The sequence below is a fragment of the Ornithorhynchus anatinus genome, chromosome 4 (assembly GCF_004115215.2).
Source record: "Ornithorhynchus anatinus isolate Pmale09 chromosome 4, mOrnAna1.pri.v4, whole genome shotgun sequence".
NCBI classification, from domain to species: Eukaryota; Metazoa; Chordata; class Mammalia; order Monotremata; family Ornithorhynchidae; genus Ornithorhynchus; species Ornithorhynchus anatinus.
Window position 1 is genome coordinate 45,429,454 of NC_041731.1, and position 25,001 is coordinate 45,454,454.

The 25,001-nt window shown below is 46.0% G+C and overlaps 2 protein-coding genes across 3 annotated transcripts in view; one reads left to right on the top strand and one right to left on the bottom strand.

The window, feature by feature from the left end:
* NEK6 (NIMA related kinase 6) overlaps positions 1-18,127 on the top strand; it is a 105,847-nt gene extending 87,720 nt beyond the window's left edge. For both annotated transcript variants that reach the window (XM_029063838.1, XM_029063839.2), the window contains exons 9-10: positions 10,944-11,057; positions 16,757-18,127. In XM_029063838.1, coding sequence (XP_028919671.1) covers positions 10,944-11,057; positions 16,757-16,867 — 225 coding nt within the window. In that variant the 3' untranslated portion in view covers positions 16,868-18,127. The remainder of the gene's footprint in view (positions 1-10,943; positions 11,058-16,756) is intronic.
* Positions 18,128-18,577: 450 nt separating this feature from the next.
* PSMB7 (proteasome 20S subunit beta 7) overlaps positions 18,578-25,001 on the bottom strand; it is a 68,853-nt gene continuing 62,429 nt past the window's right edge. The window contains exons 7-8 of the mRNA XM_029064048.2: positions 20,263-20,414; positions 18,578-18,776 (exon numbers count right to left, since the gene is read on the bottom strand). Of these exons, the coding sequence (XP_028919881.1) occupies positions 18,665-18,776; positions 20,263-20,414 (264 nt within the window). The 3' untranslated portion in view covers positions 18,578-18,664. The remainder of the gene's footprint in view (positions 18,777-20,262; positions 20,415-25,001) is intronic.

Sequence of the window (25,001 nt, forward strand, 5' to 3'; positions counted from 1 at the left end):
AGCCCTTTCAGCTCCTGGGGACCCTGCTGGGGACCACGTCGAATGGGTCACCCCCGACAGACTCTCAGCATTAGAAGGGAGAATGACACTGGCCGTCCAGACTTGTATCTGACAGAACGGGTGGGACGGTTTATGCGACTTTCACACTGTTCAGTCAATATTCTCAGACTTTAAGGATTTGAGATTAGGAAACAGAAGAAGTTGCTTTGAGTGTTAATACTGGAAGCTCTGCTCAAGAGCTATAGGAGCTAGTGGAGTTTTAAAAGTCCAGGAAAGCCCAGACTCTGGTTTGCCTGAGGAATCTTTAAAAGGTTTATAATAAGAGAAACAGTATTGCCTAGTGGAAAGAGCACCGGCCCAGGAGTCAGAGAACCTGGGTTCTAATTTTGGCTCTGCCAGTTTGCTTGCTGTGTGACCTTGGGCAAATCACTTAACTTCTCAGTGCCTTAGTTCTTCTGTTCTCCTCTTACTTAGACTGTGAGCCCCATGTGGGACAGGGACTGTGTCCAACCTAATTCATTAGTACTTACCCCAGCGCTTAGGACAGTGTTTGACACATAGTTAGCTCTTAACAAATACCATAAAAGCGGGGGATCCCAGAGCTGCATGTTCAGTCTTCTCTCCTCCAGCCTTTTGGTTTTAGAGGTCATGAATGGAGGCAAAGGAAAGTTCTGGATGAAAAACAAAAACTATACTGACCTCTGGGCACCAGAGCCTAACACCTGAAAAATAACAAAATATCCCGACCGTGCAGCTGTAATTTCCTTGGCATCTTTAAGAATTATGAGGATCCGGCCAGGCAGAATCCCGCGTCGCTCTAAGTAATTGTGCCCACATTTAGTTCCAACTGTGCTAAAATGGCTGGTGAGGTGTGGGGAGGCTGGAGGAATGAAGTCGGGGAAGAGATCATGAACAGATAGATTAAAAATCGTGAACATATTCCCTTAAGTAAACCCAAACACCATCACTCGTCCCTCTCCACCATCCTCCACGTTAATATCCACATTTATCGCCTTCAGATTTAATGGTCTTTTCCTCTTCCTGCAGCCAGTTCGGTGGGTGATGGGAAGAAAGGGCCCCTTGGTGGTGCTGCAGACCACTAGAGCTGTAGAAGTCCAAGTGCTTCGAGTGCCCACAAAGCTATTTTAAGTTCTGGGAAAAGAGTTCACAAGTGAGATATTGACACAATCCCTGGCCCCCGAAAGGGTCCACTGTAAGGGATGGCAACGGAAAAAAGGGAAGATGAAGACAAAAATAGAATAGACTGCAAGCTGGTTGTGTACAGGGAACGTGTCTACCAACTCTGTTCAGTTGTGCTCCCCCAAGTGCTTAGTACAGTGTGCTCCACACGAGTGCTCAATAAATACAATTGACTGATTAAGAAAAGACAAGTTGCAGCCACTGCCTTCTGACTTCGCTAAAAATTGAGATGGATAGTTCAGTGCTCTGCACACAAGTAATGTGGCCTAGTGGATCGAGCAAGGGCCTGAGAGTCCGAAGGACCTGGGTTCTAATCCCAGCTCTGCCACTTGTCTACTATGTGAACTTGGGCAAGTCGCTTAACTTCTCTGCGCCTCAGTTACCTCTTCTGTAAAATGGGGATTAAGACTGTAAACCCCATGTGGGACAGGAACTCTGTCCAACTTAATTAGCTTGTATCTATGCCAGCACTTAGAACAGTACTTGGCACATAGTAAGCACTTAATAAACACCATATGTGTTATTAAACGCTCAGTGATTACAATTGATTGATGGTCTCATACTGCCAGTGTTCGAGTCCTTCTGGGGTTGGAGCTGAGACCAATCAGTGTCCCAAGTGGGTAGGATGGAGGCAACCTCTCCCCCACCCATGGGTCGTGAGCGATCTGGGCAGGGCCAGAACGCCGATCTATGTCTTCCAGAGGCATCTGGCAGAGAAGGGAGAGGGAGATGATGCCGCCTATTGATTCATGTCATCTTTTAGGAAGTCTAAGGCCAGAATCCAGAAGGGAAAATTGGTCAAAGGGAGGCCCCCTCCCCCTCTCCCCTTCTCAGGGAACCCAGTCCACAGTGGCCAGAGAATTAATACCCCAGGTCAAAGCAGCCGGAGAAATGGTGGCCAACATATAGGAAGTTGCTTCCTGGCGATCGAGGAGGCAGGAGGTCCTGCCCCTGGGGCTTTCGGCAGCTAGCTCTAGGTGAAGCCAGAATTATTGAGGTTTTGAAAGGGCCTGTGCTTTATTTTCATTAGCCACAGTGCACTGCAGACCCCCTCCGTGGGAAGCCCCTGGTCTTTGGGATTTATTTATTTATGTTGTAACTTGTATCAGAGTTCAGTGCCGCTGGAATTGGTCTAGAGCAGTCTTGGAGATCGCAGTCCCCATCAGGGGCTGGCTCGCCGCCCAGGCTCAACTGTGCCCGATGCGCGGATGCGAGGAATTAGTGCTCACATTGCCCAGAACCACCAGGCGTGTTCGGCCCAAGATTAAGGGAGCAAAAAAAGAGCCAGGAGAAAAAACAAAACAAAAAAAGCCTCAGGGAAATTTAGCAATAGAGTGAGGTGGATCTCAGCAGTTGAATAGCTGGGCTCCTGTTCAGCCAATGTTTTCAGCTGGTTTAAAGGATTTCTTCACCTCAAACTAGGGCGGGCTACCCGGACGTTGACCGATCCTCCATTTTTAACACCTATGGCCCTTCTGAGAAACAAAATAATCCAGGGCTGGGGAGAAGCCAGAGCGGATGTTCAGGTGCCTCAGATCAAGTGCCTCACACCACCAAGGGGCTAAAATTAGGTATTTTGTGAAATCTGGACAACTGGCTCAGTAGTAGAGGAACTGAGGAAAAATTTGTGGTTGCTCCAAATATTCTCAGAGCATCTCAGAGAAGTCTTAGATTCAGATATTTCGTTTTAATACAAGGGGAAAGGAAAAAAGAAAGATACTGGGTCTAAATGCTTACCCTTCTGGAAACAGACAATCCTATAAGTACACTGGCATTCTTGAGCCCAAACACATGGAATCATGTACAACTCATTACGTGGAGAAAGCCGCAGACTACTTTTTCTTTTTTTTAATGGTATTTGTGAAAGCCCTCACTATGTCCCAGTCACTTTACTAAGCACTGGAGTAGTTACAAGCTGATCAGGTCCATGTCCCACATGGGGCTCACAATCAATCCCCATTTTGCTGATGAGGGAACTAAGGCACGGAGAAGTTAAGCTACCTGCCCAAGGACACACAGCAGACAAGCGGCAGAGCTGGGATTAGAACCCAGGTCCTTCTCACTCAAGCCTCTCAAGGAGGAAGTCTTCCTTCCTGGATTTAAAAGCTTTATCTGGCTTGCTGATGAACAGCTGTCATTTTCTGTGAAGTTCCTATTTTCCAGAGGATTCTGGCACTCGTGTTCACGAATGAAAGCGTGCAAGAATGAGCTTCCCACTATTCTTTCAGTTCCCTCTGATATAATTCTTTCCCATATAGGCCTGAACATTTCCACCCTGCGATTCTGCCAGTATCCCTCCCACCCCACCCCCTCACACTCATGACCCTTGCCCTCAGCAGACACACAAGAGAACTTGCCAGATCTCTGGGAGTGGAGGAGCAACAGCCGAAGCAGGGGAAAAGAGAAATTACTCCTGCCACCTTCACCTGCTCCCCAAAATGTGTGCTTCTGGGGCTGTGGACCCTCTCACGGTGCTCCCAGCAGAGGGCCTTGAGACGCTGAGAAGTTTGGCGGCCCCAGGAGGAGCCGGTTCTCTCTTCTGCTCTGGCTGCTGCAGGGGTAGCTGCTCTGCTCCTTTCTGGACATCCTAAAGTCTTGCCTTTTCTAGAGTCCAGCAGGCAGTTCAGCAGTAGCAGGAAATGTAACCAACCACCCAAAATATTCACGCCACATTCAACCCCACAGCACATAGGTACTTATCCTCTTTATACCCTGCCATTTCAATCAATCAATGGTATTTATCGAGTGCTTACTATGTGCAGAGCACTGTACTAAACGCCTGGGAGAGTACAGTACAACAGAATTAGCAGACACGTTCCCTGCCCGTGAGCTTCTAGTCTAGAGATCAAAAAATGAAATCTGGTTTCCCCAATCTGTATTTCTTTCTATGTCTGTCTCCCCCTCTAGACTGTAAGCTCCTTGTGAGCAGGGATCCTGTCTACCAACTTCATTGTGCTGTACTCTCCTGAGTGCTTAGTACAGTGCTCAGCACATAGTATGCACAGATTGATTGATAACCAGTGTGGGTGGGCTGTTGTTTTCAACCGTGGTTATGAGAATGGCACACTCAGACTGGACTCTAGACTGTAAGCTCATTGTGGATAGAGAATGTGTCCGCTAATTCATTCAGTAGTGTTTATCAAGCGCCTACTATGTGCAGAGCACTGTAGTAAGCACTTGGAATGCACAGGTCGGCAACAGATAGAGACAGTCCCTGCCCAATGACGGGCTCACAGTCTAACTGGGGGAGACAGACGGGAGAGGATGCTAATCCTCCCAAACATTTAGTACAGGATGCTGCACATAGTAAGTGTTCAATAAATACCATTGATTGATATTGAAAACCTTTATGAGTCAAAAGCCTAGTCTGTAAACCTCCATTTTTCTCCATGCTACAGAATTTGGAGAAACATTCCATCTCCATTCAGGCTCGGACTGGTATAATTCTCTTGTCTGGTGTTGGGTTCGTAGCTTCATTGTAAAGGGAGAGCAGAGAGATCCGAAATATCAAGAAGCAGATTTGAGACACATAGGAGGCAAAGAACTTCCTCGTAGTATTTTATTTTTTGATGTCAGAGAACCACATCTCACACTGACATTTCTGATCACTCACTGATTTTTGTGAATTCTCTGTGAAGCGGCAAGTCTTCACTTTCCGTTTTCTTTGAGATGTGTCATCCTGATAACTCAAAGATAAAAATAAGTTTTATGTTTCTGGAGTATAGCTGAGAGCAATAGCTTTAGCCATTCTAACAAGGCGATCAATTTAAACACAAACAGCAATTTGTGTTTGCTTAAGCCATTCAAAATGTGGGGTGGTCAGTTTTTAAAGGGAGATCTGGTCATTCTCTTGTAATTGTTCTAATCAAAATGTCAAAAGCAGCCCGCGATTTTACATCACAAACTGTTACTACTGATCTGCTTAGAATGCCCACAGCCAGAGGCCTAGGGCAGGCATTCTTCATTGCAGGAGTTGAAATTTATAAAGCATCCATTAGAGCTGGAGGTCATTGTCACTACACTTAACAGCACCAAAAAGGAACTGTAGTTGTTGGGTTTCTGCATTTTTTGTATATCTGTACACAAAATGCCAAAATCCAAAAATATGCACATATGCATATATATATATATATGCATATTATATATATGACTTCTAAAATACATAGGAAGCAGCATGGCTTAGAGGCAAGAGCACAGGCTTGGGAGTCAGAGATGTGGGTTCTAATTGCAGCTCAGCCACTTGTCTGCTGTGTGATTTTGGGCAAACCACTTTACTTTTCTGTGCCTCAGTTACTTCATCTGTAAAATGGGGATTAAAGACTGGGAGCCCCACACGGGACAACCTAATTACCTTGTATCTACCCCAGCATTTAGAACAGTGCTTGGCACGTAGTAAGAACTCAGCAAATACCATAAGTATTGTTGTTGTTATTAAGAAAATGGCTTCATGTCGGAGTTTGAAGGTAGACATTATTATTATTATTATTATTATTATTGGTTTTAAGTGCTTATTATATGTCAAACACTGTTCATAAGCATTGGGGAAGATACAGTAATCAAGTGGGACATAATCCCTGTCCCACATGGGTTTCACAGTCTAAATAGGAGGGAGAACAGGCATTGAATCTCCATTTTACAGTAGAAAAAACTGAGGCACAGAGAATATAAGTGACTTGTCCAAGGTCACACAGCAGCCAGGTGGCAGAGCTGGAATTAGACCCCAGTTCCTCTGACTACCAGGCCCATGTTCTTTCCACAGGCTCTCAGATTTTTAGGTATTGTGACCTTTTGCCTTAAATGATATAAAATGTTTTGGTGATTTTTATTAGGAAGGCGGGGAGTGAGGAAAGGAAGTCAAAACCCTTTATGACTAAATTGTGCCTTCTGTGAGTGTGTGTGTTCAGGGCCGTCCTCTTGTCTTTTGAGTGTACACTTTTACTGACTTATTTTTGAATCCCCTCTATACTGTAAACTCGCTATGGGCAGGGAACATATCTATCAACCCTGTTGTACGCTCCCAAGCACTTAGTGCAATGCTCTGCATATAGTAAATGCTCATTAAAGACCATCGATGATGATAATGAGCCTGTCATTGGGCAGGGATTGTCTCTATCTGTTGCCGAATTGTACATTCCAAGTGCTGAGTACAGTGCTCTGCACATAGTAAGTGCTCAATAAATACTATTGAATGAATGATAGTATTGGTATTTGTTTAGCGCTTACTTTGTGCCAAGCACTGTTCTAAGCGCTGGGGTAGATACAAGGTCATCAGATTGTCCCACGTGGGGCTCACAGTCTTCGCCCCCATTTTACAGATGAGGGAACTGAGGCACAAGAGAAATTAAGTGACTTGCCCAAGGTCACACAGTTGACAAGTCGCGGAGCTGGGATTAGAACCCACAGCCTCCGACTCCCAAGCCCGGGCTTTTTCCACTAAGCCATACTGCTTCTTGATGATGAATCAAGGAAGCCGTTTTCCTGGCTTGTTGTAGGAAAGTGGAATCAGGGTTCCTGTAAGCAGCGCTAGTCTCGTGATTTGCCTGTCTTTCATCCTTGGTAAATAAATGCCTCCCTTCCCCTTGCAAGAGAAAACCAGGAGTTTGGACATACATTACCCCTCAGTGCCGTAGTCCATTTTTAGAATCATCTGCAACTCAGCACATGACCAACTCCTCCACGAGTTCAGGCTAATCTTCTCGTACCCACAGTTATGTATTAAAATTACTTAAATTGGCTCCTCTAGTCTCTCAGCTGCTCTCTGCCACAGCAAGATGTACTTGTGAAACTGCCCAATTAACCCATTGTCCCCTCCGTTTTCATTTTAATTATTTGAATTATCTCACCAAGCCATGCCATTTTGTGAAATAGCAGGCGATAAACCTTTCTCCCGCTAACTCTTGTCAGCTCTCTGTCCCTTTGGAGTTAACATCTCATTTCTGCAGAGGTTGTGTGCTCTGGCCAGAATTCAGATTTCCCCTCCTAACCAAGAGCGTTTTGCAACCTGGACTCCTCCTACTGAGGGGGGCTGTCAGGAGGAATGCTTTTGGATTATTGATCGTCACAATAAAATGCTAGCTCTGTATTTTCTAGAGCTTTTCACAAACCAACTAGACCTTAGCAGCCCTAATGAGAGGCCATTGGAGTTTTGATAAATGACCAGTGATATCCTCCCCAAAACAGAGCCTCCTGTTGATAATGAAAACAGGAAATGGAGGCCATGCCGTAGAAATAAGTCTCCCAATTGCCGGAAAACATTCCAGTTCCTCTAGTGAGTCGTCCTGGACCGTCTGGGTTTATCAGACCATAAAGACCAAAGGGACGTCCCCCTTCTCCTCTCCCTCACCCTCACTGGGCTTTGTTGCAAATAATAATAATAATGGTATTTGTTAAGTGCTTACCATGTGCCAGATACTGTTCTAAGCGCTGGGGTAGATACAAGATAATCGGGTTGGTTGCAGTCCCTGTCCCACATGGGGCTCAGTCTTAATCCCCATTTTACAGATGAGGGAATTTAGGCACAGAGAAATTAAATGACTTGCCCACGGTCACACGGAAGAGAAGCGGTGGAGCCCGGATTAGGACCCAGGTCCTTCTACCTCCCAGACCCGCGCTCTAATCCACTAGCCATGCTGCTTCTCTGGAAGCAGTCTTCTAGTCAAGTCTTTCTCTAGACTTTGTAGATAGTGAGAATCTCAGCCCTGCTACTTAGGGTCCTCTGCACTCACTGCTCTGTTGTATCATATAATCCCAAGCGCTTACTACAGTGCTCTGCACACGAGAAGTGCTCAATAAATATTGTTGATTGATCGGTATTAGGGGTGTGCTGACAGGCAGAGGTGGTGAGTTTTTATCATTCTAATCACCCCGATTGGAGTAGTGATCTCATTTTAGAATTAAACATTTCATCCTCAAAGACCTCATAGTGAGGTTGAGTGAAGAGAGAAAAGCCCCCTTTTGCCTCCCGATGTTGGTTTTAAGTGGCTCGTCTGGTTTCAAAATGCTAATATTCTGGCAGCGAGCCGCATCCGTGGGGCACAGTGGCAAAGGAGAGATCTGGATGACTTTTTTTTTTTAAATGCACTGTTGGGAGCTGGCTGTGTGTATCAACAAGAAGACAGTGTCCTTTGGACAGTTTTCCGAGTGCATGAGAATGAGTGAAAGCCCAACAATTATCTGATAGTTCCCTGATTAAAATGGGAGGAGTGAGGAACATCACCATCCCCCGGGCCTAATATGAAGAGCTGACCGATTTGATGCAGCTCGCGGCAAAGTGGTTTTAAAAAGCCCTTCCAAAGAGGGAAGGTATCATCCACAATTATCCAATAGCGGTTCATTAGAATGAGGTAGCCCTCCATTGTTTGGTACTGGACGTGACAGTGAGGGAGAGTGACAGGAAACACTTGAATCCCATTACGGATTAATAAGCAGATGGGGCCCCGTGTAGGCCGCATGCTGGGCCGCCGGGCCACTCGCTTTTTCGAGCCTCTCCACGGCTCCCAGCTCTCCCTTTGAAGACAAACCTTATTAGTGCTGTTACTTCCTTAGTATGTAAATGGCGAGTTTCAGGAGTGATTATTTCTGCCGTTGGTGGCTAGAAAGGTGGTAGCCTTGGGCGGCTTTCTGACACTGTCAGGACCTGAGAGAAAAGGGTAGGAAGGTAGGGGTGTGGGGGTGTGACTGTCTGTCAGTAAGAATGAACCGGTAGACGTGTGCGCCTCTCTGGAAGAATGAAAAGGGGGGGAGGGAGGGGTGTATGCATTGTAATAATATGGTATTTATTAAGCACTTACTTCCTATGTGCCAGGCACTGTTCTAAGTGCCGGGGTAGGTACAGGATATCCCTGCCCTACCTAGGGCTCACAGTTGTAATCCCCATTTTACAGAGGAGGGAACTGAGGCCTAGAGAAGTGAAGTGATTTGCCCAAGGTCACGTAGTAGACAAGTGATGGAGCTGGGCTTAGAACCCATGGCCTTCTGACTCCCAGGCCCAGGCTCTATCCGCTAGGTCCTCCCCCGAGTGCTTAGTACAGTGTTTTGCACACAGTAAATAAATCAATAAATACATGTGACTGAATGAATGATTGTGTGTAAGAATGAAAGGAAGGTAGGTTTATGTTGTGGGGGCGAGAGGGGTGGGGCCGGTATCTGAAAGAATGAAAGAGGTGGGGAGACAGTGTCTTGTTGGAAATGTTTGCATATAATAATCATTCTAAATCCAGGACCAGGGCTATTGGGAGAGGGGGTGAGGGGGAGGGCAGAACACTGCAGGCACTAACCTTCTTTCCTGGATAGACAGCATTTCCTGCTTCCATAGCATTCCTAAGGCTCAGCTACATCGTTGCAAAAAAAAACAATGCAGATAGCTTAAGGGGGTGTTAATTTACCTTGTGGTAAATCCCCCAGGCAGTGACCCCTCAGGAACTGCTGTGGTCTCAGGACTTCTCCCTCTACCAAGATGGCCCTTTGCAATCCTCACTGGACTGGTCACTGGCCAGCCCATTTGCTGAGATGTGGCAGATGTTTGGACTCAAAACTCTAGCTTCACCTTTCTACTGAAGCCTGGCAGGACAGTTAGCGGTTCTGTGAGTTCATGTGCTTCTTAGAATTGGGTGACTTTAAAGAGTGAAACTGAAAATGATGATTTTCAAAGGAGTTTAATAATAATGTTGATAATGTTGGTATTTAAGTGCTTACTATGTGCAGAGCACTGTTCTAAGCACTGGGGTAGATACAGGGTAATCAGGTTGTCCCACGTGAGGCTCACATGTACTCAGAGGAATCTTTGCCTCTTTAAAAGAACGAGTATTTTGTTCAAGAAAGTCATTTCTCTTCAAGTCATTTCTCACAAAGGAAGTGACTTATCTTTCCTCATATCCTTCCTATCCTACCCTTCTTTGTCTCCATGAAAGTGATTCAGAATGAGGTTTTGTGTTCTGAATCTAAAGCTGCCCTTTGGTTTCCTTACAAACTCATGCTAAGAAGCCCTTCCTCAGACCTCTGGGGTAGGGGAAGGAGGATCATGGTGGTAAAGTCCCTCACGAGGCTCAGGAACAGGGGAGTGAATGAGCCGCCACCAGCCCTGTGACTTGGCAATTGTCGTGACTGCAAAGGGGAATTTGCCTTATCCATATGGGGGAAGGCAGGAATCAATCACAGTGGTCCTTATTGAACACTTCCTATGTTGCAGAGCACCATACTAAGTGCTTGGAATACAACAGAGTTGGTAGACACATTCCTTGCCCACAGGGGGCTGTGCAGTCTAGCAGGAGACAGACATTAAAATAAATTACAGAGCTGTAGTTAGGTTGTGGGGCTGAGGGTGGGGTGAATTGCAAGTGCTTGGAATGCAGAATAGGTGGTAGGCACATTCCCTGCCTGTAAGGAGCTTTACAGTCTAGAAGGGGAGACAAACATTAAAATAAATGGCAGATATGTAGGTATATTATGGGGTTGCTGGTGGGTGAATTTTAAATGCTTAAAGGGTACAGATCCAAGTGTCAAGGCCAGGTAACAGGGAAAGGGAGGTGGGAAATGGGGGCAGAGTCCAAGCAGTTTAAGCACTTCTTAGCCTGGTGGGCTGCTCTGCATGGCGACAGTCCACAAATCTGCCTAGGTAGTAGGCGTTTTGAGTGACAGGGTCAAAAACATTGCATTGAGGGGAGCCGGAAATGGGAGCTACACCAAGGGCCTCTAGACTTTACAGCTAGGTATAATGATGATCCATTTTTAATTTTCCTCTACAGATGGCTGCTCTTCAGAGTCCCTTCTATGGCGATAAAATGAATCTGTTTTCCCTTTGCCAGAAGATAGAGCAATGTGACTACCCTCCCCTTCCAGGAGAACATTATTCTGAGAAGGTAATGTTGCTGCACAATTAGCTCCAGACTGGAGTTTCTGAGTTTGTCGATAAAACCTTGAATTTCTTTAGCGCTTTCTTCCCAGAGCACTTGCACATCCATTTTTTTTTCTTCATCTTATCCTCAAACATCCCTGAGAGGTGGACGAGAACATCATATGGGACAGAATCAAACACTGTTGCTGTATCATATGGGACAGAATCTAACGCTATCGCTGTCATTGAAGGAAACTGATGTGGTTTCACAATTATTGACGGCTATATTGATTACTACCCCAGAGCTGGTGCTTCTAGGCAGTGCCAGATAATGGCTGGGCCATATACTCAAATATATCAATCAATCATATTTATTGAGTTCTTACTGTGTGGAGAGCACTGTCCTAAGCACTTGTTAGAGTACAGTACAACAGAGTTCGTAGGCACGTTCCCTGCCCTCGAGCTTGAAGCCTGGAGGGAGCTTACAGATTTCGAAACAATCAGTGGTAATGATTGAGTGGTTACCATGTGCAAGACACTGTTCTAAGTGCTTGGGAAGGAACAATTCGATAAAATTGGTAGGTGTGATCCCTGCCCACAAGGAGACAGGCATTAACATCGATTATGGATGAGGGAAATAGTAGAGTATAAGCATGTGTGAGCCTGTTGTGGGCAGGGATTTTCTCTATTTGTTGCTGAATTGTACTTCCCAAACACTTTGTATAGTGCTCTGCATACAGTAAATGCTCAATAAATCCGATTGAATGAATGAATGTGTACATAAGGACTGTGGGCCTGGTGTGGCTGTCAAAGTGCTTAAGGGGTACACAGTCAAGTGCATAGTCGATGCAGAGATGAGGGCAGAGTGGGCAAATGAGGGTTTAGGAAAGGCCTCTTGGAGATGTAGATTTGGGAGGATTTGGTCGTCTGGGAGAGAGCAGTGGCTGCCAGATATGACAAGGGAGTTCCAGGCCCAAAGTAGGGCAGGGATAAGGGGTTGGCGATAGGATAGATAAGATCGAGGTGAAGAGAGTAGGTTAGCATTAGAGGAGCGAAGTGTGTGAGGTGAGTTGTAGTGGGAGACTGGCAAGGTAAGGGAGGAGGGAGAGAGCGTGATTGAATGTGCTAAAACTGATGATAAGGAATATCTGTTTGAGGAGGTGGATGGGCAATTATTGGAGATTTTTGAGGAGTGGGGAAATATGGACTTAATAGTTTTCTGGTGGGGTTTTTTTTAGAAAAATGATCCAGGCAGTAGAGTGGAGTGAGAACTGGAGAGGGGAATACTTGAGGAAGGAAGGTCAACAAGGAGGCCGATGCAGTAATCAAGGTGGGATAGGATTAGTCCTTGGATCGGTATGGTAGCAGTTTGGATGGAGAGGGAAAAGTGGATTCTGGAGATGCAGGAAGGCTGAAATGACAGGAGCTCGTGACAGATCGTGTGAGTTGAATGAGAGAAATGCTCTGAGGATAATGCCAATGTTACGAGCTTGTGAGACGGAAAACGATGGTGTCGTCTACAGTGATGGGAAAGTTAGGGGAAGGACAGAGTTGGAGTGGGAAGATGAGGTCTGCTTTGGACATGTTAAATTCGAGGTGTTGGTGAGAGACCAATAGGTGTTGGTGGGAGAGACTGGACAGGTAGATTTCTTGAATCATCTGCATGGAGATGGTCATTGATGTCGTGGGAGAGAATGAGTTCTCCAAGGGAGTGAGTGTAGATGGGGAGTAGAAGTGGATCTGGAACAGGCCTTTGAGACACCTTACCCCTCCACTACAAGTTAAGGGGTGGGAAGCAGAGTAGGAGCCAGTGAAAGAGACTGAGGGTGTGGACAGAAAGCTAGGAAGAGAACAAGGAAAGGATCAGTGAAGCCAAGGTTAATGTTTCCAGGATGGGGGGGGCCAGTGTTGAGGACAACAGAAAGGTCAAGGAGACTGAGGATGGAGTAGAAGCCATTGGATTTGACAAGAAGGATGTTATTGGTGACTTTAGAGACTTGGAAGGGAAGGGGGTAGAGGACAAATTGCAGGGGCGTGAGGAGAGAGTCGGAGGAGAGAGGAAGTGGAGGCCATAGATGTAGACAGTTCAAAATTGAACTGAAATCCCTTTCCTCTCTTCAAAGGAAGTCACTACAAGGTCCACTTGCCGGGCTCCAGAGAATTCAATTCTCAGTGACTTTCCAAATTGTAAAATCCCTTTACTTTGGATACATGGAGGTCAAGCCCGGTGAGGGTGCGGCCTTGTGAGGGGTGAAGAAGTGGGTCTAGCGAAAAGCACCTGGGCAAACCAGAGCCCACTGAATACTGGGCAGAGTAGCGGTGGGTGATTTTTGATAAAAAGCTGTCTGGAGCCCGAGATCCTCAGTGAACTGTGAGGCCAGGCAGGTGACCGATCCAACAGATATCTTTGAATCAGGGTCCTCCCTCAGCAGGATGATTGGAGAAATAGCTCCATGCCTGCAGAGGAGCAGAGGCTTAGTGGAATTAAAGCAAACTGTTTAGAGCCTACAGATGGAAACCAGGTGCCTCTGTCATTGCTGGCATTTAGAAGTGGTTCAATAATGGCTGGAAAAAATGGGATTTGCCATTTCAGAAAACAACAAAAGAGGGAAAAAAATCCTGTAAATTAATTTGACAAGAGCAGCACTTTCTTACTGGCCTTTATTGGCAATGCCTAGACTTGGTGGGCTTTGCTTTGCTTTGGTAACATAGAAGGCCCTTCAGGACGTGCCTGTTGGCAGCAGGAATTGGTGTAAGCTGACAGATGTGTTTCCTGTCTTTACAATTACTGTCTGTTTGCCTCCCTCTGGCAGTGCTAAAGAGTGTGTGGAGTACACTGATACAATCCAGGGTGAGAAGGATGCTTTAAAGCTCAGAAGCCCCAGGTCCCAGCGAGCCAGGCTCCAGATGGTGTTCATCCACTAGTAACAGAGTGCTGGAAAAATCAGCAGAGCTAGGCCCGTGGCTCTGGCTCACTCACCCTCAAAGTTGCTGCTCTTTATTTTTATTTTTTCCAACAGAAACGGGACAGAATAGAATCACTGTGCTTGCAGACTTAGAATTTTATTATCAAAATTACAGAAACGAACGGTAACAATTGAGGGAGAGAGCCGGTGGCTCAGCGCACATCCCAAAAGGCCTCTCCCCTAGTTAGGAAAGAGACTGTGTGCTCTGTGGTACCCCAAAAACCCACTTCCTGTATCTCTGGGGAAGGATGGGGTTTTTTGCAACCACGGTAACCGTGATCTTGTTGCAAGAACAGCTCTAAAGACTTGGAAGTTGAGGAGAGGATATTGTAAGATTCTTTTTATTTGAGGGTATTCTTTTGAGTTTAAAGACAACTATTCCCTAAATTCTGGCAAGTTCAGCAAAACCTGAGGATGTATTTCAAAATGTTTCATCTGCAGAACATTTGCCGTCTCAGGGGTAAAAGCATAAATGGGTGAAAACTTAGGATGTTGAGTTTTCCCTGAATTTGGTTTAGCTTTTGGCCTGATTTTGGGGGACCAGTAGGATTGTTACAGTAGTTACCTGTGGTCTTTGCACATTTGTTCATACTCTTTATGTTGGGAGGAAGCAGAAGTAGACTCTTCTTTTATCAAACCACCCAAGAGTGGCTGTTCAAGCATAATCATTACTATTGAGGAAAGAGGGATTTCTATTACAACTGGATGCTTGATATTCAGTTCAGCTGGAGAATAAAAAAAAAAGTCAGAGACCAGAGGCTCCTAGGTGGAGGAGTGGGCTTAGAAAAGGCTGGTTGGGAAATTCTGAGTCCCAGGGTTCAAGTTTGGAGCATCTAGGAACATTTTGGGCAGGGAACATCTACCAACTCTGTTATATTGTACTCTGCCAAATCCTTGGTAGAGTTCTCCGTGCTCAATCATTACCACTGACTGACTTCCTAAGGATCAAGAAGCAGTGTGACTTAGCGGAAAGAGCAAGGGCTTGGGAGTCAGGATGTTCTAATCCCACCTCTGCCACTTGTCTACTGTGTGACCTTGGGCAAGCCACTTAACTTCTCGGTGCCTCAATTACCTCATCTGTAAAATGGGGATTGACTGTGAGCCCCCTGTGGGAATAACCTGATTGCCTGTATCTACCCCAACGCTTAGAAGACTGCTTGGCACATAGTAAGTGCTCAATGTATACCATCATTGTCATTATTATCCTGGGTGAGAGGGTAAATGGGTTGAAACTCCATTTCCCTGGTCTTAATTTTTTTCCTCCTGATTTTGTACTTCTCCCGAAGTGAATTAAATTGCTCTGACAAAGTTATTCATCTGAAGACTAACTCACTGGCTGTGTTTTCTCAGTGGGCAGCAGCACCCCAGGCACTCTGCTCCATCCTCCCCACTCAGGAGGAGAGTGAGGTGGGCTGAATGTTGCTGGCTATGCTGGAGGGGTCATATGTGTTTCTAGCCAGGGGAGGTTCTACTTCGCACTGAATGTGGTTCCTGGATCCAGAAAATCTTCTACAGGCCGATAAATCTCATTTCATCGAGAGTTTGTCTCCAGGAATATCCACCCCACCAGCTGGGTTCTAATAACTGTTTGCTTTTCAGGCATTCCCAGATCACACGTGGATTCTTATCTGTATAAGGATCATTTACCTGCTGCTTACAGCCTGGGAGACCCCCTTGACCTGGTTCACCGGTAGTGTCCTCACTCCTGGAGGTCTGGATTCCAGTCTTCAGGGGACAGCTTTCTCTTGACACCACATTTTCCAGTTATTTGACCAGCTAATGCTACTCTTCTTCCCAAATTAGCTTTGAAAAGGAAAGGTTGTGGACAAGGGTCCGTATCAGAAGCGTAGGGTAGGGAAGCTGGAAGAATTGTCTGCAAGAGGCCGTCGCTGGCATCCAGCTAAAACCTTAACAGTTAATTGTCCAAATTCACTGGCTATTTTTGGCACACTTGAATCCCTAATTGTTTGAAGATAAATTATCCAGAAATAACTTAAAAGGAATGGGTTTATTTTGGCTGCCCTGTCTCCTGGGTTCCCATGCGTCTGCCGGGATAAGCGCATTGATCTCCATACAGTGTCTGCCGCTTGTTAATTCCTCCAACCCCACAGGCTACAGCCGTCCCTCTGTATCAGTGCCCGTCAGCTTCGGGCACCTACGCGTCAGGTCTGCCTGAGAGTGGGGTATGGAGACCGAAAAACAGCAAATGAAGTACACCCTGTAATGCAGTCTAAGATGTGTGCTTTATATGGTCATCATTTTAATTACCGTTAAAATAAATTGGCACTGGGGCGATCCAAAAAATGTGAGAGGATCAGAGGCTCATGGCGTCCCCCCCGCCTCAGAGGTATGAGCAGCTTTCAGTGTCTGGGTAATTAAAAGCTCCAATCTTTCATGTGCACAATAAAGAGGGCTGGGAGGTGCACAGACTGCAGACCTTCTGCGTCTTCATTTATTTATTATAATCAATAAGCCCTTTTCTTGAGTTTAGTCCTGCAGTGTTAGCGCCTGCATGAATGCCACCAAACAGCCTCTCCGGTTCTATAGTGTCTTTCATCCTCGCGGCTCAGAGTCCTTGCCCACAGTACCACTCAAGCAGGTGAGCGGCCCCTTCCTTGTTTCACAGATGAGTAAATAGGCATAGAAGGGGAAAGCACTTGCTTGGGCTTTGGAATCTGAATGCCCTTAAGGAGAGAGAGAAAAAGACAAAAACCCAAGACACCTCCCTCACCTCCCTGTGTCTCCTCTTCTCTTTCAGTTACGGGAACTGGTCAGTATGTGCATCTACCCGGATCCCGATCAGAGACCTGACATTGGTTACGTGCACCAAACGGCAAAACAGATGCACGTCTGGACCTCCAGCACTTGAACCAAGGAACGTCTCCAAGCCAAGTCACCACCACTTAGTCTTACTTGAAGTTTTCTGTTTTTTCTCAGAAGAAACTGACTGGCTGGCGCCCTGTGAAACACAACTGAGCGTGGAACAGTCTCCAAATGCGTCTCCGTGATTTCTGCAGGTTACCTGTTTGACAAGGGATTTTAAAGTGGTCGTGCTTTATAAAAGGGAAGATGCTGGGAGGCAGAGCAACTTCTGGGAAAAGTTGATATGTTACATCTTTCAAGGGTACTTTCTCTAACCTGTTGTGTGTAATCTAGATGAAATCATCAACAAGGAGATTTAGTACTCCTTGTATCTCAATTGTAATGTGAAATGTTAAAAATAATTCCTCTGGTGAATTGTCACTGTTTATACTAATATAAGAATTGCAGTAGACTGTGTAATTAGTATAACTGCTAACAAGCCTCTTTTGCAAATGGTTAATAGCAAATTCAGTTTAGTCCTTCATATCTTTAGAAACATTCAAGCTGTGTGCTTCATTCCTGCTGTTGGAAAGGGAAGAAACGCTCATTTGGATGACTTTTTTTTTTTAATGGAAAGTAGAGTGGAAATTAATGCTAGTATTTTTCTGTCATTTCCATGGCTAATGATGACGAGAGATGCGGGGCAAGAGTCCCAAACCAGTATCTAGGTGAATGCTGTTCTTTCACCAAGCCAGTTCTACTTTTGAGCCCTGTATTTTTTTCCCCCGGCAGAACCATTCATTACTAGACCAGTGTTAAGGCATTTTTCCAATTCTAGGAAGATACCTTTGTATGCCTCTCCCGCCACGGTAGGGTCACAACAGTGCTTTGAACTGTGTCAAGTCAAGCACCGACTTAGAAAGCTAACATGGTTTAGTACCCAAAACAGGATTAACCCATACTATTTAACTGTGAAGACTAATTTATAAATGTGAATCTAGAAAAGCTTTGAGGAAAGGGTGTGTTCATTTTGTTTTTACTCACAAATTTAATTCTTGAATGGACTAAATGGTCACTCATTGAATCAATGATGTCTGATTCTGGCTGAATGAAAAAAGCGGTTGCTGCTTGCTTGGGGATTCACGTTCAAGTGTTTCCGGTTCATCTGCCTATGTGTACAGAGCTGCAGCCAAAGCATTCTGGAAGGACCGTGGGCAGAGGGAGAGAGCTGTGCTGTTACATTGCTTTTTTTTCCATGTATGAAATAATGTCTCTTGTAGTAATGTCTGCTATGTTATCAATACTGAAATAAAGTTGGGGTAAGAGGTGTTTATTGTGTGTGTGAACATCTGTATGTTCCCCTCCTTAATCATTATTTGGGCTAGCGGCATTAGGCTTAGAAATTCGTTTCTGAAATCCCCATAGCTTGCTAAGTTTGGGCCAGAAAAGCAGCTCATAGTGGGGAAGGATAGACAAACCATCAATGAGGTCTCCTCCAGCTCTGCAAGGCATTTTTTTTCCAATAGATCTTAGGAAAAGTATTTAAATCTAATCCACAAGTTTTGTGAAATGAACCATAACCCATTGCCAAACATCTGACCAAGTGGATTCCTTTCGGCCCCCAAACCCATGGGATCTCGTTTTTGTACTAGATATTAAACTCCTAAGGCATCAATGCTCTAAAACTACTTGTTGGCTCTGGCTGCTATGTGGTCAATCAAACCTATGACTGGAAAAAGGGTGTGGGGGTTAAGCATCTCTCCACCACTCAGGTATCCCAATTATCATTTATTCGCTTTGAGTTTCTTACATACAGTGGACTCGGTCCCAATCCAGGTGAAGGACACTGTTGACATGGCCCAGGTTAAGAAGTATCCATCGTCTGGACAGTCTCATCCAGCACTTCCAGTTCCAATGAAGTGACTTTCTCGGTGAGCACGGCCGTTGTCCCTTTCTCACACTTGTACCTGCCGTACCTGGAGAAAGAAAGGGAATTTGTGAAGGCGTCTCCACCCTTCTCCCAGCTGAGAATTTGGAAGTTTCACCAATTGATTAAACTCAGGCCACTGGAATTGGCCAACAACCAGTTAGCTTGAATCCGGTCGGGGCGATGGAGAATGAAACAGGTCACTGCACTTTAAAGAACATAAAAGCTAACTTTCCCTGTTTTGCAGAAAGCACAATCTCAGGACCATGGCTAAAATTTCTGGCCTAACACTTAGAGGTGATTGTTTGGGCTGAAGGGAAAGCTCCCACCAGGATTTCTGCAGGCTCTGGAGGTGGCTAGTCCAAATCTCGTTTGGTTCCTCCACTCCCAGGAGTAGCAAATGAAATCCCAAATGCCATCTCCAATGGGAAATGTGTTCCTATAAACAGAGAAGTCCTGATCTGCACAGTTGGGCTGGACTGGGCCTCTCCAAGTCTTCCCCTTTCACAGCAACCCATTTAACTTCAGGGAAGAGAGAGGAGATGCCAAAATAAGCCATTGGGGGGAGGGGAGAGAGAGATGGTTGGATTTCTTCCCCTAGACATGTGGTGCTAAAGCTGCCGGAAAGGGAGCCGAAGACAGTTCTATAATTAAGGTGCCTTGCTCTCCCAGCAAGACCTTTCATGAAGAGCCACATGCTGCGTTGCAAACAAACTGGGAATTCTGCCTTATCTGGTGAGGGGTGGCCACTGGTGAGCCTCTTCTCCTAGCCTAAAACCTTGCTCGACCCAGCTGACCTTGTGGTCTGAACAAAGCAAAGCAGCCCACCCAAACCGCCTGATGACAGCTCTGGCTGGGCTATGCGCTGTGGCTCGGCTCCTGTCTGATTTAAAGCAAGAAACAAAAGGCTTTCCATCATGCTTACAGTCTACTTCAGCAGCCTGTGAGGAGGTGCTTTTTTTTTTTACCTTGAGCAATTTCAGCCGGGAAACACCCCGCTGCAGAGCGTGAGCTGACACGGGGGGAGCTGGAGCAGGTTCTTTGGGGAGCTCCTGGGAATCATCCTGCAAGTTGTCGTTCACCCCCAAAGACAATAAGTCAATCCCTAGTTCCAGTCTGGACACTCTGGCTTGGTTGATAAAAATGTACTTCCAACATGCTGCCGACCCCCTGATTTTATGCAGTCACTCTTCTATAGCTCCCTTTCAGGCTCTTGTGTGGCAAAATCACAAGGGCTTTGCTTTCAGTGATACTCTGCATGCTCCAAAATTGCCTTCTACTTGCTTTGACACCTCTAACCTGGAGAGTGGCCCAATCCCAAAACCTGGCTCTTAGAGGGAGAAGTCCCCCTGGAACATTTGTCCCAAGTGAGTCTAGCAGGGAGGAGAGATGCCAGGAGTAGGGGAGAAGAGACAGAGAAAGCACCACAATTCTCCACTCACATTACATATCCAGAATAAACCCTACCACAAAAGACCCAAATCTGGACAAGGGAATGAGAGATTTCCACGCCTCTCCGATCCCTATTGACCCACCTGACGCCCTTCTTGTTGGGGACGGCGTAAGGGCGGAGGAAGTCCAACTTGGTCTTGCTGATGACGCAGAGATCAATATTGCTCCCAGACCCCAAGTCATTGTAAATGCCAGCTGCAATAGCATCTCTCACCAGTTGTTTGGCTTCCTCTTCCTGGGGAAGAAATGAAAATATTTATATCCTCACCTGCCTGCAGAACAGGGAATACTAGGTCCCTGTGGGAAACTCACTTGGAAATCAAAATAATGGCCACATCTGAGACTGAACACCAATGGAAAAAATGAAAGTTACAGGTTGGGTTCAATTGGGCAAAGCCTAGAACTTCATGCAACCCATGGAGCTGGTGCGTGAGAAAAAAGCCAGGATGGGGACCCATGAGTGCTACTGGGTCAGGCAACAGCTCACTGGACAGCAGCTGTAGGGAAGCAGCCTAGGCCAGTGCAAGGGGTTGTCAGTGGGAGGCCTGATGCTGTTAGACCTGGGATTCACCCAACCTCATCCAACCAGCAGCAAGAGCCTATAAGCTAACACCCAGCTTGACAATGATCAGGACACATGGGTCTAAAGGAAAACCCCAGCCCCATATGACTGTCAACATTAAGGTGGGGAGGGGTTGAGTTTTTAAGGGTCTTGTCCAATTTCTATCCCTCAATCTTCTAGCTTGGGCCAAAAATTTTCTTTTTCCAATTCACAGCCAAAAGTGACCTTTAACTGTAAAGCCAGTGTATTTCTGCCAGGTTGATTTAGCCCATTTCCAATTTCCAATATTTTCAATAGGAGAATTGGAAATTGGATGAATTTCCAATATCTCCAATAGGGACATATTGTGCAATGTGTTATCGAGACAGTTTGGCCATTTTTAAAGTCCTTCCCCCCACCAGAGGAGTTCCCTTCTCTCTACCCTTTAAATAACCTAGAGCTTTCTTGAGTAACAGACATCCAGAGTCACTTTTTGCTTTTCCATTGAGCACATATCTATTCTTCATTTTCTTGTAAAGCCCTCATACCCAAGATCTGGGATTTGATGCTGGAGCCCAAACCCCAAATTAAACAAGACACTGACAGTGCTATGTATGCCAACAGGTAGCTGTGATGTTGCATTTAATCTACACCACTTCAAAGAGTGGAGAGGAATACTATATGCTGAGGACTTGCGGATTTTAGTAGATGTGAAGAAAGTTAAAATTAACCTGAAATTTTTGAAACAAGCCAGATTTTCACCCATTTAAAAATAAACAAATTACTCTTCCACGCCCCTGCCCATCCCCAGTTATTGGGTTTTGGGGCTTTTTTCCCTTTTATTCCCCCCAAAATGCATACTATTGCACTAAGCAGTTATGATTGGACTACATACCCAGGTATGTGTGTTGGGGGCGGGAGGGAGAGTAGGGGTTCCTCACCCAAGTCAGCCCTGCTTGAGTGCTATTGGGAAAGCCTAGAATAAAGGGGGACCCTTCCCCACAGCACCTCCATCAACTTTGGCCAAAGGCAAGGTACTACTCTTCCTTGACCAAAAGAAACAAAGAGATACTCAAATTGTGCTCTACCTCTCCCCCTCCTTCCCATCTGAGTGGAACAATTAGTACTGATTGAGCACTTTCTGTATGCAAAGTACTGTAGTAGGCATTATTTTAAGAGAATACAGTAGAATTAATAGATATGATTACTTGGCCCCCAAGGAGCTAACAATCTAGTAGGGGAGAGACACTAAAAGAATTAGGAGACTAAGAATATAAAAATATTAAGAAAGTGCTGGCTTGGGAGGGGTTTAGAGTACTTACGCACTTGAATCTGTAATAATAATAATTATGGTACTTGTTAAGCACTTACTATGTGCCAAGCATTGTTCTAAGTGCCGGAGGTAGATGCAAGTTAATACGATTATCCCACTGGGGGGCCTCACAGTGAGGTAACTGAGGCACAGAGAAGTTAAATGACTTGCCCAAGGGCACACAGCAGGTAAGTGGTGGAGCTGGGATTGGAACTCAGGTTCTTCTAACTCCCAGGCCCATGGTCTAGCCACTAAGCCACGCTGCTTCTACTGAGCCATGCCCTTTGGGCACTATGTACTGACCCGACCCTTAGTCCCATAGCACTTATGTACCAACTGTAAATTTTATTTTATTAATGTCCATCTCCCCTCTAGATTGTAAGCTCAATATGGATAGGGAGTGTGTCCATCAACTCTGAAATCTCCCGAAGCACTTGAACAGTTCTCTGCACCCAGTATGCTCATATGATTAATCTGACTGGATGCTAAACAGGCAGTTGTGGGGAATATATGTAGACAAACGCCTTTTGGAGATGTGATTTCAGAGAGCTTTGAAATGGGAAAGGGAGTATTCTGCATGAAGGGTGACGGGAGACTCCCGGAAGGGAGAGCAGAGGATCGGCAGCAGAAAAAGACTTGAAGGCAGCAGGTTTGAGTAGGCTGGTTTAAGAGGAACAAAGAGTGAAAACTGGAGTGCAGTAGGAGAGACTTGATTATTTTAAAGTCCATGGTCAGGAGTCCATCAAATTTGACCTTCTAATGCGCTAATGAGGAGGGGTAAGATGCTGATGAAGCCTGGAGGAAATGGGAATGTCCACAGTCAGGGAAATTCCTATACTTTTAGGGTTTTCTGACTTCTCTCACCAGGCCTACCACCAACTTCCAAATCTGAGTAACTTCAGTAGTGGGTGGGAGTGGAGGCTGGAATTAGGTTCTCCCAAAATGCTGCATCCCTACACACCAGCAGGGCAAATGTCAAATGCCTGGGCTTTCAATCAATCAACGGGTACTTACTGAGTGTTTACCATGTGCAGAGCACTGTAGTAAGCGCTTGGGAATGTACAATACAAGGGAGTTGGTAGACCTGTTTCCTGCCCAACACCATCTTATCTTATAAAGCAGGAGGGGCACAGCACAGAAAGAACAGGCTCAGGAAAAGCCCACCACTCCAAAATCAAAAGCAAGTTCAATTGAAATCATCTGATTTAACCCATGTTTTCCCACCCCTCAGTGATATGGACTTGGATCACTTCAACTTACTGAATGTTTTCCCAGGGCTGGGTATTTTAAACAGGTGACCACACTGTAGCTTTAATAACCCTCTTCTATCTTGGGATATTTCACTTCGGCCTGGGCAGTAACTCCTATGAAACGCTTCCCTTCAAGCTGGTACCAGAGACCTCTTTCCTGAGTTGGGTCAATCAGAATCCTCTCTAGACCAGAGTAAGTAAGCCCAAATATTTCTAAAATGAACAGCTGAAGGGACCCCCACCCACCTTTTCTGCACCAATCCATTGTTGTCCCAGGAGGCTCTCTCAGTCCATTCAGGATTCAGGGTCCACTTCCTCCCCACTTCTTACACCAAAGGGAAACCCGAGACTCCAATCTACACCACCAGGGTTTCTTTTGGTTCATCCCTGGCCTGCCAGTGCAAGTTCCCCTATCATATGAGAACTGTGGTCATTTTAGCTCTTTCCAAATCTGCGCTAGCCTGGGTCTCCATTCCTTTTTCTTCATGCTAAAGCTAACAGCAGGTCATTTCAACTACGTTGGCTCCCTCTACAGACCCACTGAGGGAAAGGGGAGACTCCAAGGAAACAGCAGGGACTGACCTCGGTTCATCAAATGAGGCTTTCAATCCCTACGCTGGCCTCCACTGCCAGTCTTGCCCCGGCCATCTCCAGTTGAGTCCAGAGAGCCTGCCTGCACCCCACAGAGGCTGAAATGATTCTGGTCTTCACCTCTTCAGTAGTCCTGATGCACACACATAGTGCTTTCCCCCTTGTAGGCTTCCCTGCCGAACCACTGAGGTCATCCTCCTTGGGGGAAAGAAGCTGCAGGGGGAGGGAGAAACCAGGGACCCAGACCCAGGATAGAGGCAAGCCAGATACTCGTTAGCCAGGAACTCCATGAAACTGCCTCTATAGAAGGATCTTCATCTAGTTAATCATACTTTACTGGCCATGGCATCGGCATTTCAATATAAAATTAAGGCCTGAAGTTCAGAACTTCAGTAAGGTAGCTGCTGTCCCCCAGCTGGTGGCCCTGGTAGGGGGAAGACTGTGTCCAGCCCAGATGCCCTGGTGCAGGGTGAAGGATAGCCGAGACTACTCCAGATGCCCTCTCACACATCCTTGACTTGCTCTGCCTGTTCAACCTCCCACTGTTCAACTGTTCAACGCCAAATATAAGGGAGCAAAAAGTCCCTAACCCGTCCATCTCTTACTTGTGCGCTGCATTCTGCCAAAGTCCTTGGGGGGAATTGCCTACTGTAAGCTGTCACCCTCCCCACAGCTGTCTTTCCAGGCAGGCTCCGGCCTCTCCTCTCAGACTGTTCAGCGGCTGAAGCAGCAGCAGCTGAAGGGGAGCCCAGAGATGCCTCGGCTTGGATGCAACTCAGGCCAGGAACACAGCCTGTGTTTGCCAGCCACCCCGACCCCAAGGGCTGGTTACTATCAGACTCCCTGCTTCCACTGCTCAACCAGGGTCTGGCTTATGGGAATTTCCCTGCAGCCAGGAATCTCCACCAGACTTCTACTCCTGCTGAACTGAGCCTCCTAGACTGTAGGCTCATTATGGGCAGGGAATGTGCTCACTAATTCTGTTGTACTGTTTTTTTCCAAGCTCTTAATACATGAATTCTCTGCACAGAGTAAGCTCTCAGTAAATACCACTGATTGATTGCACAAATCCACAACACTGGGATGGGGGCAAGAGGAGGGCCCAACTGAAAAAATGCTTAGGGATCT